The following is a 17,429-nucleotide window of genomic DNA, read 5'->3' as shown; positions in this document are numbered from 1 at the left end:
TGTCTCGGTTGCAGCACCCTCCCTCCCCCTCGCCACCCCCCAACCCCCTCCAGGCTCAGCAGAAAGAGGCTTAGACTAAAAAGCAGCTGGTAAATTAGTTTCCATCAATCCATCTTTAGTCGGGGGACAAGGGAAGCGGGTGCAGACACAGGCCCTGGAGCAACGGGGGGATGGGGGGTCACCCAATGGCTGATAGGCTTAGGCCACAGCCAGGACCTCCTGGTTGGGCTAGTAATGCCTGCTCCGGGGGTGAGAGGGAGGTTCCAGGCTGACTCAGTGGCTGGCGGCTAGGGTTTCTGGACTTCACATACATGGGGTACACCTTAGGGTCATTGGCTGATGCTGGCCACCCATTGGTTGGGGCTCAGGAACACCTGATGGGTAGTTCAGTGTAACGGGGCGCAGCGTGGTTTGCCACCATCCGCAGGGCATGACATACAGGGGTCAAATGGAGATAGTGTGACTCATTGCCGCAAGAATTCTGTCTCTGCGGGTTAACAGCCACCAAATTGGTGGCCTCCATCACCAAGGACGGTACAGGCAGAACGAGTGGTGTTGGCTAATGGCAACAAGGGGCTTTTCCCCAACCCCTCTGCCTGTCAGAGCAGGTATGTTGGAAAAAGCAGGCATGTTGGAAAAATTTGGAAGGAAAAATATATTGATTTTTTTTTTTTATCACTTAGATTATTCAGCGTCTGAAGAGAACAAGGACAATAAAGGGGATGACTGTAAGGAAAATAAATCCCCTATTGAAAGATCAATTATGAATTGGGTCTTGGTTGTTAGTCTTTTCTGAAGTCAGTGTATTGAAATTCCCCGAATTATAGTCAGATTTGCTGCTTTACCAGCATCTCATCGTGTCTACTTAACTGGAGTGTTCATATGAGGCTTGGATTGCATACAATTAGAAATTCAGCGGAGATACAGGGGAGATTATGCAGCTGGATTGGCGTATGAAGTCAATGCTGATTTTAGCGAACTGCATGGCAATTAAACTTCTGCCTGGTCAGAGCGTAAGGCAAGGGTTCTCCAGGTCAGTCTTTTTGTACTGGAATCCAAGCATCCCATAAAAAGGAGACTTGTTGGGTGTTCTTTGAAAGACCTGCTCCTGAACAGTAGAGCCAGAGAACTTTGGGGTAGGACCTGGCTCTAGACGATCTACGTTGTAATACTGAATCCCAAAAGCTTGTATAAAAAAATAGCAAAGCACACTTGCTCGCATTTTGTAACTCGAGCTTTTGGGATTTAGTTTGATTGTCCCCTGCTATACATTTAATGTATCTGGGCAACACCCCCACAGCCCATAATACTGTAATACTGAGTGCGGGACACCGCTGCAACCCCCGCTCCCCATTGTTCGATTTTATGGGCTTCAATTCTGTTTCTGTTTTTGTTTTTATTTTTTATTTTTTATATATTTCTTTCTTCTTTTTACCATTCCGAATGGCCCCAAAAGGTGCATTCAGCTTTTTTTGATGATTGTTTGGGAGAATACCGGCTCTAGAGGCCCACCCAACACGGGCTGAGACTAAGCAATGTGGTGTCTGGACAGGGGGGAAATTGAGGGGGAAGGGGGTGTCTAAGGAGGCTAGTGCCAGTCCAGGGGAAGGGGATTGTGACACTTGAGGGGATAGGGCCAGCAGCAGGGTTCTTTTCTTTTTATGGGGAGGGAGTGCTGGGGCAGAGAACAAGGTGGTGCTTGGTGGGAGGAGGGACAGCGCTGCTGTTTTGGGGATGTCTGGGAGAGGGCAAAAAGAATGATGGAGCTTTTGGGGGGTAGGGACAGGGTGGACAGGAAGTCAGCCTCTGAAATTAGGAGAATATTTTTTAAAATAATGTATTTACGGGTTATAGGGCAGGAAGTGGGCATCGTGGTCAGTCCCTCCTTTGGGCAGGCACCGCCCGAGAGGAGGGTCAGGCCAGAGCCCCAGTATAGACCCGAGCCAGCCCAAGCCCCACCGGGCTCGTCCAAGCTGTACCGAACTGCTTGTAAATTAAAGCAGTTGTGTTCCTTTTGCAGTTTCGGCACTCACCCAGCGATCCAGTGCTTCAAGTGAGCCAAAGTAAGGGATCAGAAGTGACAGAGGGCAAGTCGAGGGTGGATTTGTCTCCGGGCAATCTATGCAGAACTTGCCCACACCAGTACGGCTTTCTCCTTTGCGGGTATTGTTGAATTCTTATCCGAGGGTAGAAGAGGGGCATATTTTCCTTGGGGGTGGAGGGGTTAACATCTTTTCTGCTTACCAGCAAAGGGAATGCTGGTTCTGCTGGTACCCCAGAATCAGGGTTTGGCTGTGAAGAACCCCCGAAGTAGTTTTCTAAAGTAACGTAGGAAGTGTCTTTGTGGATGGTGGCGCTTCCTTTCCCGGTCCCACTCCTTGAAGTTGGTCTGCCCGGCCCTGTTAGATGTTCCAAAGAAGGAAATGTGCTAGTTGACTCATCCAAAACCTCTCCTTTCCTAGGGGGGCCTTCTGTCAACAATTCCATCGGCAAAGGTTTATGTGAGGTGCACTGCGCGTCGCTCGATGAAACCCTGAGCTAACTGCGATGGTTGGGGGAAAAGGGGCATTGATGGCGTAAATTGGCATCGAGTCCACCTTTTGGCTCTTGCCGGTTTAACTGAAGACTAATTTACTAGGGTTCCAGGGTAACTGGCAGATTTACTGTGTTAAGTGCATGCCCAAGGGATGTTCTGTAGTGTGCAATTACATTGAGAAGATCAGTACAATTCTGGAATGGGTTATTACAGCATGTTATTGCTGCCAGATTCCTCCATCATCTCAATGGCTTTGTTCTTGGTGCCATCTGGGACAGACATTGTGCTCTATCCCTCAGTACTTTCCAGCAGGTGGCTCTGAAGTTGGGGGTTCTTATGGTAGGTGACAAGACTGAGGGCCTCATCGCAAAGCTGACATTCTTCGGGATAGATATGGTCTCTGAAAGGGTTCTGTCAGTTGCTGGTTGAAAAGGTCCAGGCATTTTGGGAGTCTGTATACCTCTACCTGTGTTCTTGGAAGGTAACCCTGGGTCAGTTGCAGAGATGTGTGGGCCAGTTGACCTTTGTCCTCCACATCATACCAGTGGGAAGGCCTTTTTCCAGGTTCATTGCAGGGGTAATCAAGAGTTTTGAAAGAGAAGCACCACTGGACAAGGTTGTCCCGGGGAGAGGGGCGATGAAGGATCTGAGAATTTGGTCTACGTTTTTGGCTGAGTTCAGCTGGTCACGGTTGTGGCCTTGCTTGGAGGAGGCAAAGGGCTCATTGGGGATTTACACAGAAGTAGTCGGTAGCCTGGGGTACAAAGCCATCCTGGGATCAAAATGGTTTGAGGCAGTGTGGCGCGGTGAGTGGTTCTATTCAGTTTTGGTGTGGAATGTAACCTTCTAGAGCTGTTCCCCATAATTGTCGTATTAACAGTGTGGCTGGGGAGCTACACGATAAGAGCGTGGTCTTTGGTCAGACAGCATGTCTGTAGAGCAGACCATCAGCAATCGATTACACTATTGCACTGTGGTCCTTGGGTTGTTAAAAGGAGCTAGTTCTGTTGTATTTGGTGGCATATGTTTGTTTTGAGGGAAACATCCCGGGAGTGCAAAATAACACGAGCGACTCTCTATCTCATTTGAATTTGCACCCAGAGACAGAAGAGTGAATGACTCCTTTTCCAGACACGCTCTGAAAGCTTGTTGCCCAGCAGTCTCTCCACCCATCGCTGGGTCTTTAGCAGCTAAGACTAAAACAGCCTTTGAAGGGGCCATCACGGAATTTCATTCATTTTGTGTTGCAGAGTTATTTGTTACTGTTTGACAGAGAAACTGTTACATTATCTTGAATCCTTACATGGGCAAGGAGTCTATAGCGCCTGTGCAAGGGAGCATGGGTCAGCAGTAAGGTTTTTTGCGGGCTTAATGGTGGGGGCCATATTCACAGAAAATACTCCACAAATGTGACCTGAAAACAGCAGAATGATAACATAAGACATATCAACACTGCCATTAATTTTTTCCTTTGCATACAGGTGGTCCATTCCGCCCGATGGGCAGTGCATGGTGGTGAGGTGCCACCCTGGCCTCCCTGTAACGCCCTTTTTCGAGGAGGTACCAGGAGGTCCCATACACATTACCTATACCGACTGCCTCCTGATCCAGCTGCCCTGGCCCTTTTGGCCCCTACAGGCCCGAGATCCCCAGAGGCAGCCAACCTACACCACCAGCTGATCCCATACACCGAAGCCCCCTGAAGGTGCAACTCACTGTCTTCTTGGACCTTCACGACCTGCAACAGGGGCCTAAGACCTACCGGTCCGGGCCATGCCCCCATCCAATGCAGAACATATGAATGCCAAGACATTCTGCCACAAAAGTTCAGGTCCTTGATCAGACTGGGGCACCCCGTTCTGATGGAAATACGTTGTGCCCCTCACCAAGCCATTGGCACAATCCTGTATTGCTTGTGGCAGGATGCCAATCGGGCCAGTCCATTCAATTTCCTTCCAGAAATGTTCAAGGGGTAAGCCGCCATGCCCAGTCCTCACCTAGATCGCGGAAGGATCTGAGACGAAGCAACAAACACCTGAGGGCAGGACATGCATATGCATGAGAAGAGTGACACCCACCCCCTTCTTCAGCTCTTTCCTTCCCCAGGATTGATGCCCCCAATGTGCAAGTTTGTGTCAGGCAGCCGGCGCCTAGTTCTCTGATCTGGTACTACATTGCACACTTGTTGCAACCGCAGGCCCCCTACACCGATGAAAAACACTCGATCTCTGGACACTTCAGGAGACCCGGTCGGGATCACACCATCCGCTCCATCCTCCTGATAATTGAGTGGCCAATGACCCACACTGCTCTTGTTGATAGCATACTCAATGACAATGTGACAGAAAAGATGATAGATTAAAACAAGCGCAAACCCTCGAAACGTCACCCTACTAATTAACTCTCCATACCGCTCGTTTTGCTCATCTAGCCCAGCCCTGTACCCCTAGCACGGTATGTGCGGGTGAATGCAACTCTTAAACGCATTTGATTTTCGACTACCCAATTTCATTATCAACTCCTTGATAGGTGACTGCCCCTATCCTAAATGAGTGGGGTGCAAACCCCAAGCCTTCCAGTCCACTACTGCCTTCTCTAAAACCATCTTAAATTGAAAACAAGATAAGCCAGTGCCATCCTGGTGACAATACAAAGGTCCTGCGTCCTCTTCCCCCCCCCACCCCCACCTCCAGTATGTCTGCTATGGCCGCAACAGGACAAATACGTGTATTGTGATGTATGTGTAATGATACCCTTGCCCTTTTCCTTCCTGATCCGTCTTGGACCGCCTGACCCAAAACTGGATTGTTGCGCCTTCATAGACCAACATGTGTGCACGAGCACCCCCTGTCCTGTTCTGTGGTGTGTGGTGAATCTGGCAATGTCATCACTGCTTCCGTGGGGGCAGCCTCCCCTAATGTGGCCAGGGTAAGGCAGACACGTTCTGATCCGAACCCTGGGGGCGATTGTTTGAGGGAGGATCACAGAGAGGGAGACGACCCTCATGGAGGTAAATGTGACTTGCCAGATAAAACATGGAATGTCCCCCGCTCATCGGGGACTAATAACCCTGTAATACCCCAATCCCTTATGGCATAAAGCAGTATGGCATTAGAAATCCCTCCAGACCCAAAACCAACTCATGTGACCGTTTGAAACTAGAAATAAATACTGAGACTAGGGAGAGGAACAATGGACTTGCCTGGTTGGCATCCAGCCACAAGTATTTCAGAGTGATGGCCCATGGATTTTAGAAGGGCTCACACATGTTCCAACAGGACTGTATGCACTTTCCGAAATGGGGGACGAAGATGTTATTGGAGGACTTTTTGGCATTCATCAGTGTTGCATGGGAATGGGGGCTGGAGGAGGCGGGGAGAGTTCCTCCGACCGGTCGGTTAAGGTCCCTGTGTCAGTGGGTAGTGGTCTGATGCGACAGCGATTTGCCCCTTTTGCCGGTGAAGTGGTCTAAATGCTGCTTGCTGCAAGGATTCAGACCGGTAGGGGTCACGAAGGCCAGGAGAGCGGGGATCAGGAAACAGTTGGTTCAGGCCCGTGGTCTTGGGCCTCCTGGTACCGCCCAAGAAAGGCACGGTGGAAGGTGCTGGTGCGCTCCACCACCACGTGCTGCAGGATTGCAGAATGGGCACCTTTCAGAATTGCATTAATGTGACACTGATAGTCTTTTGACTTGATTGAACATGTGCTTGGTGATGTAGTTCCTGCTCTCGCTATTTTCATGTTTTTAATGTTGCATTTTGTTGAATAAGTGCAGCCTTGATACATCCAAGAAAAGATATCGTTTGAGTATCGGTCCGTACTAAGATACTTCCGTTTCTTTTCTTAGACACGTCTGCTTAACTTCCCTCCCACGCATCTGGGGCTGGAAGGAGTTCTCCCTCCTCAACATTATGTGACATCACTGAGATCTTGTACCTCTGAGTGCCCTGCACTGATCTATTGGATGCGCCTCACCCGTGTGGTTCTTGACAGCACTTTCTTATGCAATGATCCTAAAATACGGGAAAAGCAACAAAGACAAAGGCTTTGTTACAAGTAGTGAATGGAATAACCAAGTTGCAGCATAGCAATTTACCAAGCCTGTTTTTGGGCTATGAGGGTGGGTTTCAGATGCCCTAGGACCCGTAAATGATGGTCAAAGCTACGCGCCACATTTTAAAGTGACCCTTCACTCCACCACCCCCTTCCAGACACACTTTCTGCCCCTAACCGCAAAAGCAGTCTAACTGGCTCACTTTGCTGAAGAACCCCTCCCCCACCACCCCACCCTCCACTAACTGTCCAGAAACTCGCCCCTTCACACCCTCCTTCCAATTGACGCCTCATGGTTTCGGGTCAAGGTGGAGCACCGCTGCTGATGCCGGTGTCCACCAAGGCCTTCTCTAGGGGGCTGGGGCGTGTTCACAGGCAAAGCAGTGGCAGCCCAAGCTTGTCCCTTTGGTAACACCAACATCCCTGCCAGTTTGGCCAATATTTAACCACCAGCAAATGTACACCCTACTCCACGGATTCCCACAGCTCCCACGCACCCCACATGAAATAACAGGCACACGTCGTATTTGAGACCTTCGAGCCCAGCAATTTGGAGGAGGAATTAAATTAGGCTTTTTTTAACCTTCATTATATGACTGTCACTGGGAAGGGTACGACTCTGGGTTATGATTAACTAGGATTACTGTAGGCATATACTTTGAGTAAATCAGTTAGATTATTAAAACCAAAACTTGCCCCGGGTGGTCTCAATACCATGGGCCCAGGTAGCATCAGGGCCAGTCACATGCTTATGGACAAGAGTTTCTGGCCCTGGGGTTCAAGCATGCTCCTCTTTGTAATGGCTTGGCAGGTGAACAACGATGGTCTGGAGGGTGGCCCAGAGCAATGCCATAGGTTGAGATTAAATCTAAACCTTCCAGCGATCACCTCTGTTGTTTTGCTATGGTCAACCGAGTGGGACGGGTATGCCCAGACATGGGTCCGTGCCTGATGGGCCTAGAGACCCAATCTACTCCTCACTGAGGCCGAAACATGTTTGGGGATGCTTGTAGTCTCATGAAGAAAGAATGTGACCTAGCAGTTTGGGCGGGACTGCCACTTTTGGGGTGGGGCCAAGCCTGATTTGTATATGGTCTTTCCCTTATATAATGGCTTGGCAGGAGAAGAATGATGGTCTGGAGGGTTGCCCAGAGCAATGCCAGAGGTTGAAATTAATAATAAACCTTCCAGCCATCACCCCTTCTATTTTGATATGCTCCTCTGTCAGAACATAAACCGAGACCCACATCAGGGCAGGTAACTGTGGCGGAGGGGGGGGGGGGGGGGGGGGGTTGGGCGAACAAGGCTTTTATTTTTATTTTCTTCTTCTAATTGAATCTGGGAAATTCTTGATCACATTTGCACGCGAAAAGAAATGCAAAGGTTTCCTCTTTGGCCTCCAGGCCCTTCATCAGTCATCACTTTAGCTGCATTCTGCTCAAGAGCCTCTAATTGTCTGCATTTGGCAGGTTTAACACTTCCTGACAGAGAGGCTATTAGAGGGAAGTATTCTCGCATAACTGTCAAAGGCAAGAACAAAGGAGCCGCAAGCTTAGTGTGGAAACCACTAACCTTTTTAAGGGAACCCCCTTTCATGCATTTCTACTCGTAAGTGAAAAGCTGAGCAGTGAAGGGCTTCCTGGCAAGCAACAAGGTGTAATAAAAATAAGAAACATTGAATCATGCTATAGGTAAATTTGTTCTCCGGCTTGAAAGCAATTGTGATTCGGGGGAGGCTCATTAACAGATGTGACTGCTCGGAGTTGGGAGAGTTAAACTGATGTTGCTTTCAGGGCCGCTTTGAACTTAACAAGCACCGATTTGTGGAGCAGACTAGCTAATGAAAGGAAATTACATTTTCTGCCAACTCCCCCCGCCCCCGCCCTCTCTTTCCCAGTCCCCCTACTATTCTTAACAGGGCTGTTGTGACTGAAGACTTTTTTTTTTATTTTAAGTTTGGTTTTATTATTGAACATAAAGCGTTCAGGTAGAAACATCTTTCATCATGCACACACACCCAGATCCATCTGAGGAACCAAATATCCGAAGCAGGCACTTGGAAAAGGGCACAAACGTAATTTCATGATCAAGTATCTAGTTCGACTGCACTGTTTGGGCCCCCCCTGCCCCCTCTCCCCGCCCTTCCTCGCAGCCTTCACCAGTTGGTTTGTAGACATGCTCATCTTATGTACATATGATTTGTGCGTGGCGGGATATTAATTCTGGAGCGGCTGCAGAGAATATTGTTTTTGTCTTGGGGGGGGGGGGGGGGTTGGGGGAGAACAGATGCTCGATTCAGATGTGGAGCAAAGAAAAGCGGCGGATATTTATAGTTTGGTCTTTTGCATAGATAAAAAAAAATAACATTTATCTAAGAAGTGCTTTTCTGCCGTTCCCTTCATAAACCTATGAAACTTGTTTATTGCCATTTTACTTAAATGTATTTGAAACATTGGTAACTTCGCTCAGTAGTACACATTTTAAGACATTTTCGGTATTTGTATCAGTTTGTGTGCATACTGTAGTTGCTGAAAGCGTCATTGGTAGCGCTCCAAATTGTCCGCCTTACTTTAGCGCGACTTTTCTGTGATGTTCTCGCCAAGCCTCCTTTTTTGATGTTTAACAATGGAGAGTCCACTCCCCCTGCTGGCGACATTTAGCAAAACACAACACACATATTTTCCAATGACTGCCGGATCACGCTGGCAGCAGACAGACCTTAATGGCCTGTTTTACGACCCGTTATTGATTGTAAACTCCGACATTTGGCCATTAAATGTCCGCCATAATACAGAAAATCATCATGAAACCCGGGCCATGCATCCTGCCAGCTGATGTGTTACGATTCGGGGGCTGATTTTGTGCTCGTGATAAAGTGCGTGGAAATACGACATTCTCCCCTCCAGTTTCCAGCACCATCATTCTGAGGTGGGTGGAAATATTGGAGGGGAGATGTGTTTTCCATCAGCAAAAACTGCTACGGTCACACGTTGTGGGGGAACCTGTGCTCCACTGATATTGCAAGCATTCCTTGATAGACTGCCACTTTTCTAGTTTAAGAAACTTTTCTTAAACTAGGAAAGTCATGCTTCAGTCTAAAAAATGCATTGTTTGTAGAGGAGGAAAAGCGTGCAGTGCAATTTAACGTCACCTCAAAGGTGTACCGTATTTGTACCCCTTTTTTGTCATGCTAAAGCAGTGCTGCTGGGAGGAGAATCCCCTCCACGTGGCTGGCCTGCATTCCGCATAGTTGCTAGAGTGGTTTGTCAAGCCGTAAAATCAGGCTCATGCAGAAGCCGAGGCTTTCATGTCTTTGCACCACATTCTTTCCCTGTCATAATATGGTCATGTAAGAAAGGTGTTGTTGTTCCAAGCCAGAACAACATATTTCTATTTTTACATGGACCTCTGAATCAGGCTCTGTCTTTTCCAGTGCACTAATGATGAAGCACAATTCACATTTCACTAAAGGTAATCATTTCACATTCCTCCAAATGAACAGGGTCACAAGGTTGTAAAATCAAACATTAAATGAATCTGAGGAGACACTTGTGCAATACACATTTGCCCCAAGGATACGCTGCAGTGGCTGATGGGATTAACGTTCGTTCTCATTTCCTCTTTTTACAGGATGCTGATGAAGCTGTCAGAATTGCAGGGGAAATTGGTAAGTTCTTAAATTGGCTATGGTGGGATTTGGGTGGCTCTCAGCAGTCACGGCTGACTGAATTAAATGTGTAATATGTATTCCCTGTAGAACAAATCGTACTTAAATGGATTTTAAGAATACTTTTCTCATATGGGTTTGGATGCATTAAGGTCTTGTATACATATATTTTTTTATTAACGACGCATTTGGTTTACAAAAATGTAAAACTTGCACATACATTAAAATAATTTCGCAAAAACATTGAAACATCAAAACCCCTTAAAACCACATTTAGCATGTAAAATCACTCCATTATTTCACTAGGGAGTCAAATTTATTTTTGCTAAGAACTGAAATAATGCCTTCCGTAATGTCTAAGAAGTTAAATCATGTAAGTGATCCCACAAACTATTCCATGATGTGAGTCTAAAATCAGAAACCTATTTACCAAAATATTCTGAGCGTAGCTCTTGTGTACCTGAACATGTTATTACAATGGGCCTCATTACGAGTCCGGCGGTAACCTGCTGGTTTTTCCGTCTCGGTTACCGCCGGACTCGTTTTAACATTCCGCCTCCGTGATTCCTGGAATTAGCGGGGCATTACAACCCCGGTGACCTGGGAATTCCAGAGGCGGAATTCGGCAAATCCCCATCCCCATCCCCATTCCCATTGAGTCCTATAGGACTCAATGGGAATGGGGAAGTGGAAACACTGGCACTATCTCGTGCTGGTGTTTCCACGTCCGCCTGTAGGCGGGCGGTGTTAAACCCACCAGGTCAGACCTGGCGGGAATGACACCTCTGCCTGCAGGACTCGTGATCACCCGGTATGGAAACAACGGTGGCGGCGGGTTTACCGCCACCGTTGTTTCCATACCGGGTGACTTGTAATGAGGCCCAATGTTTCTTAAATATTCAACGTCCTTTCGACAGTATCAACATAGCGCTTCATTACAATTGTAATTTTTCCATAGTTTGCAGTTATCTATTGTTGGTAACAAATGTAGTCGAAACCTCAAAAGGGTGCAGCCAAAATGTCGAGATGTTTTTTGTGAACACTCAAAAAAGATCAGGCATGCTCTTATATTTTTCAAGTGCTCTTCTGGTGGAACACCAATCATGCCTCCATAAGTCCAACTTATGTTTGCCCAGTTCCTGCATAACAGTGCCATAATTATAGCCCCATGATTTCAACTCTTGTTTACAATGGGCTATATGGCAATTTGTAGTGTATGATTGTGTGTCTTACATTTCTCAAAAAGCAAACCACTTGGTGGTGGATCATCATTCTTTTTACATCATATGACCCGTTCCAGAATATTCTCATGTTTAATGAGATCCAACCAAGTTCTAATTGGATGGCAGCCATAGGGGTAGATGGCAGCAGGGAGAGCAGCTTTCCAGAAAATTCCTTCCGCTTCCGTAAAATCATATGTTAAAAGGGAGTGATGAATTTCAACACAATAAATGAACGCCGGTAGCACCTTGGCTTCACAGAATTTGAGCACTGGTAGTATTGTAAACCGCACAAATCTGTAATTGAAATGTTGTAATTGTGAATCCAATTATCAAGCCTTTTTTTTTTTTTCAGGTGCTGAATTAGTGTCGTTTTCCCCCAGCCGGGCAAAAATACAAAAACCTAAATATTTGAATTCATTCACCACTTCCACTTTATTATGTATCCACCAAGTAAAGGAATTTTTCCTTCTAAGACCTTTCGTTATAACATGGATGTTTGTCTTTGAGATGTTTCTCCAGGATGGGGTCTTTATTAGATTCACATACTCATGAATATTCCCTCTAGTCAGACTGGGAATCCTCGGCAAAAAGAAAGCATTTATGCTTTAGCCTGAAAACTGCTAGTCTCCTCCATAACCAATCCTTGGCTTTTGGGGTCATACTGCTGCTAGCCAATAACACTCTTCCTCCTAAGCTCCACCCCTCATGGCCATCTTCAGATTTTTACCACAAGTTTGTGTTGGGGGCCCTCTCACTTTGCTTCTCGAGAATTGTGACTTTTTCGATAGTTTTTCTTCATTCTTTTCCTCATCAACCATTGCGGGTCAACTGGCAGCAGCGGGGACCCATTGTCCGCAAAGATTATATTCCATTGTTGGATATTCTCTGTCAGTTCGGTGGGCCAAGGCTTGGGCCTACATCTCACATCGACTATGTTCGAGACAGCAAGAGGAGTCTCTTCTGGGTACGCGAATCCTGTGGTCTGAAGAACATTTGTGTCGAGGATCAGCACCTCAAGTGCCTGTACTGTCTCCGCTTAGACCACGATGAAGACTGGTGCGAGATCTGCAGTGGTTTCCCGGCGAAGACGAAGAGGGATAGCTACCGGAGGTTGGTAGCTTAGATTAAACTGGAGACTTCCTCTGATGCAGTCTCCGTTTGCAGTCATGCCTCTTCGAGGACCTGCAGGTCTCACGAGCGTGCTCCCTCTAAGAAAGAGGTTGAGGTCCTTTGAGGATGCTCCTTTTGAGGGGGATCCAAAAGAAGCCAAAACGTCACACATCTGCTCCCACGAAGGTCCCACGGCTGCAAGGTCGGGATCGGTAAGGGGACGCTCCCCATTGCCTGCACCGTCGACGGTAAGCCTATCGGCCAGTGGGTTGCCTTCTGCGAGGAAGACCCTAGCCCCTTCCAAGTACAAGTCTTCTTTCAAACTTGAGTCTTCTTCCAAGGACAACTTGTCGAAGGAGAGATCAGCAGGAGGCCCGTTGTTTGCTCCCTCATCTTCTCCGTCGTTCCCAAGGGCACCATCAACAACAACTTTGTCTACCAGGACCACGACGACTTCGTCTGCCATGACCGCCACCTCGTCAACGGCCTCTTCGTCCATGACCATGGCAACGTCGGCGACTACCTCGTCGATGACCCCGTCGATGACTTCTACCACTCCTTCGTTGATGAGTTTGGCAGCGACCGCCGTTTCCACATTCATGACAGCGCAGAGGGTGTCTTTGCATCGACAGCCTCTGTCTGCTATACCAACCACGACCTCGGCTGTGCCAATTTTGCAAATCCCCATCGTTGCCTCGTTCCCAAAGGACTCTGGTACAGTGAGGGAGTTGCTGCCGCAATCAGACGTACTAATGAGACCCGTGAGGGTGTCTCCCTCAGCTCCTGTGGGGTCTCTGCGGAAATCTCTCACATCTATAGTAGTTCAGAGGACGAATATCTGCCTGAGGATTTCTACTCAGACCATGAGGGGGCCAAGGGCCAATGTCCTATGAGGGATCTCCGCGCCAGGAAACATACCAGCTTCCTCCCCCCAAACCCCCAAGGGATTTCAGCACATATCCCTTCCCGGCTGGACCCTTTGCACCCCAACCACCGCCCAGAGTTTTCTCTTGGCATCCTCACCACCCTGCACACCTTCATGGTGGAAATGCAACAGACTGGCGGCTTCTCCTGCACCCGGGCCAGCCTGCAGTCCTCCTAGGCCTCCAACCAGGAGTCCCCCATGGCCAAGTCTTACCAGGCTGAAGCGTCAGCCTAGGACTTCCTGGCCAAAGCAACAGTGGACCCTGCCCCATAAGGCCTTAACTCGAGTGGAGGAAGGGCTACCACATACCGACACCAGCACAGACACCGATACCACGGCTACTCATAGACTATTATGAAGACTATGTCCCTGCTGACTGGGAACCTCTGGGTACTGACGAGCCTGCCAAGGCTTCACCACCAGACAAGATTGGCTCCTTCCATGCCATGATTTCGAAGGCATCCAAACTTTTCAGTGTGGTACCAAAGGAGAAGCAACGTGAGTCCTCGAAGACCATGTCGTTACCGGGCATCTGGGAGGAAGATGTGGCCCTTATGAAGATGTCGAGTACTTCACCTTCCAAGAGAGATGGGCTTGAGAAGAAACGCAGGGTCACGGACTCGGCTCCCAGATGTCTCCAGTTGCAGCCTTCGCAGGACTCTGTGGTGTCTTTTGCCACCAGTAAGCACTCTTCCCACCCCCATCCTCTTCCATGGTGCACCCAGACCAGGAGGGCATGAAGCTAGATACGGTTGGTAAACACATCAGCTATACCGCAGCTTCCACTGTCAAAGCTGCCAATGCCCTCGCCATCCTATCTCATTACGACAGGGCGCTTTGGTACAAGCTTGGGCTGATATTGGATTTCCTGCCAGATGACAAGAAGGCCAAGGCCCTGACCCTGTTCCAGGAAGGTGAGGTGGCCTCAGATCACGCCAAAGCGGTGTCACTGGACATGGCAGATTCCGGGTTCTGCCAGATGGGTAATGGCCACAACCAGTCATCCCTGGTAATGGCCAGGGATGACGGAAGGCCACAAACTTGCAGACAGACGTGCAGTCCAAGGTGGTGGACATGCCTTTTGATAGACCATCTGTTTGGTAAGGCAGTGATTGAAACGCTCCAGGCTATCAAGATGGAGACAGACGGCACGCTCTCTGGTGATCCTGGAGCAAACAAGGTTGTTCTTTCGTTCCCCAAGAGGAAGAGTCTCCAGATCCTCCAAGAGGTACACTACCCCCTATCGTCAGCCCTCCTGCTCCACCACCCAGGAAGCCTACAGGGCCTCTCCCAAGCCTATGGCAGCAGAGGCCAGCGTCGCCTGCAGGCCAGGATGCAGATGCCCAATCAGGTCTGAACCGGCCACGGATCCGAGCCCCCACTTTTGCATCCCACTGGGAGGCTGCTATTGAACTTTGTTGAACAGTGCAGACACCTCACCACAGACAAATGGGTGCTGTACGTCCTTCAACAAGGGCACACCTTGGAGTTTCAACGCAGGTGCCTTCGCATTCCTCCTGTGGTGCGACAAGATATCCACATGGCTCAACTGTTGAAGGAGTTTAAAGCCATATTAAGAAAAGGGGCAGCAGAGCCTGTCCATCAGTGACTCTGGGGCTCCAGAGTGTACTTCAGATACTTTCTGGTACGAAAGAAGTCAGGATTGTGGTGGCCAATACTAGACTTGAGACGCCTCAACAATTACTTTAAAGTCCCAAAGGTTCAGGATGAACATGTTGCAGCATGTGCTCGACCAGCTCGAGGAAGTGGATTTTCTGTTAAGTGTTAACCGTTTACAAAAGGCGGAAACAAGGACCAGTGGCAGCGTTAAAGTCTTGGGGAAGGGAACCCGGAGACTTGATGAACTGTACATGTTGTCTTGAGAACAAAGCCTCAAGACCCTTTGCTTTTGAACTGTGTTTCTTGGAACTTGGGGAAGGGAACCCAGAGCAGTGTTTGGAACTGTATTGCCTTGACTTGCGAAAAGTTATCTTGACTTTGGTGGAACTGTCTTGCACTTGTGGAAGAGTAGCTGGAAGAAGCTCAGAACTTTGAGTTTAGCACCATTTCTTTTATTATTGACCTCTCTATACATTGGTTAGCTTTACTTGTAAGGGCAATAATAGGTTTTGGACACATACTTTTTAAGTTGAACTCTTTGACTCAGACTTTTCTTAGTTTAGTTCAGGTAGGGAATTCCCACCTTAGCACAGGGCAAGTTATGTCTTTTACCATCCTGACATTTTATTTAATACATTATTTTATTCTGAACTTTGAATCTGTTGTCTGTGTCTTGCTTCATGATGCCTTCACAGTGGGGAACCAGCCTGGGCAATTTTCAGGTCCATAAACTGTTTATTGAAGGATTGAAAGGATTATACTGCCGTGTTGGAACTCAGAGCCATCATTTTGGCCCTCAAGACCTTACTCCCCAACATAGCATTCAGGGTGGTGCTAATCCTCATGGACAAACAGCCATTTCGGTGTGAACAAGAAGTGTGCCACCTTGCCTCCCACTCTAACTCATCTAATTGTGTAAATGTGGGTGTGGGCTTTCTTTCACGGAATTCTGCAACTAGTCCATCTTTCCTGGGCTCCTCAATTGAGGTACAACTCATGGGCTGCCTCACAGTACAACAACGAATGGGATTCCACCCAGAGGTGCTTTTGCTTTTTTTCTCCAAGGAGCCACCCACAAGTGCTTCTCTTTGCCACACACCATAACAATCTGCTTGCCTTGTTTTTTCATGAGTCGTTGGAGGATGCTCTAATTTCCTGGAAGAGGAATTTCAGCATATTCTTTCTGCCTCTTACTCTGGTTCACAGGACCATATTCCAATTTCCAGGTACAAGTGTTTGTTGATATTGCTGGCTCCTTTGTGTCCAGCATGATTTTGGTTCTCGGACCGATTGGCCCTGAGACAGTCCCCCACCTCCCCACAAGAGGGATCTCCAGTCTTAGTGGAGATCTTATCTTTCACCCACCACCTCAATTGATGTCCTTAACTGCCTTGTTCATTTGAACACCTTGCTCTGCCTGAAAAGAACACAAGTGATCCAAGCAATTAATGAGACTACCCATTTTCAAAGCAAGTGGACTGGATTCTGTCTCTGGTGCATTCACAGGGGTCGACCTCTTCTCCTGCTCTTAATTTCTTATCGCTCAGATCTGTCCTTGTGGCTTTCAGCATGCAGATTGGCATGTCGTTCTAACCTAAAAGCTTTGCAGGCGTACAGGAATTCTAGTGGAGTTATCTCCCCCACCCCCATATCAAATCCATTTGTAAAATGCCACCTTGACAGATTATCATCTTTTTTTCAAGTCCATCCTGATTGGGATCTGGTGATTGGAGCCAGATCAGTAGCCCTCTGACGCCCATGGCTACTTCCGCCATTCAACTAGTCTGATAGAAAATGTCTTTTTGGCAGTCAGCTCGCCAGAAGGATATGCAAGGCTCAGGCATTACCAGCTGGGGAACCTTTCACAGGTGCATGGCATTACTTTTGATGCATCCTTCATTTCCCCCCATAAGGCTGCAGACCTTTATTTAAACCTGATCTCCTTTCCTGCCTTTTTTTCCTAACCTTTCTTTAGAATCTGAGAGAACTCTTCACTGTCTAGATGTTTAGAGCCCTTGTGGTCCACCTCTATATGACTAAAGAGGTCTGTACCTCTGAGAGACATGTTTCAGTTTTCCTTTGACGATCGCCGACAGGCAAACTTGCCTCAAAGCATACTATTGCACAATGGATTGTCTCCTGCATTATTGAAATAATTCAATCTAAAAACCTAGTGCACCAAAAGGCCCACAAGCCTATGTGAGGCAGGCTAAAACAGCATAATTGTCTTGTTTGTCTCCTCACCAGGGCCTTTCCATTCGTTTTTTCTTTTTGTGGTGGTAAACTTTCTTTATT

At 47.9% G+C, this 17,429-nt stretch overlaps 1 protein-coding gene across 1 annotated transcript in view; it reads left to right on the top strand.

The window, feature by feature from the left end:
- Nucleotides 1-17,429, top strand: part of PCCA (propionyl-CoA carboxylase subunit alpha) — a 3,020,006-nt gene that overhangs the window by 831,069 nt on the left and 2,171,508 nt on the right. The window contains exon 8 of the mRNA XM_069637005.1: nucleotides 10,220-10,256. Coding sequence (XP_069493106.1) covers nucleotides 10,220-10,256 — 37 coding nt within the window. The remainder of the gene's footprint in view (nucleotides 1-10,219; nucleotides 10,257-17,429) is intronic.

The sequence above is a fragment of the Ambystoma mexicanum genome, chromosome 7p, assembly GCF_040938575.1.
Source record: "Ambystoma mexicanum isolate Mex_15411 chromosome 7p, UKY_AmexF1_1, whole genome shotgun sequence".
Classification (NCBI taxonomy): domain Eukaryota; kingdom Metazoa; phylum Chordata; class Amphibia; order Caudata; family Ambystomatidae; genus Ambystoma; species Ambystoma mexicanum.
The sequence above is the reverse complement of the archived record's forward strand: the minus strand, read 5'-3'. Positions and strand labels throughout refer to the sequence as shown.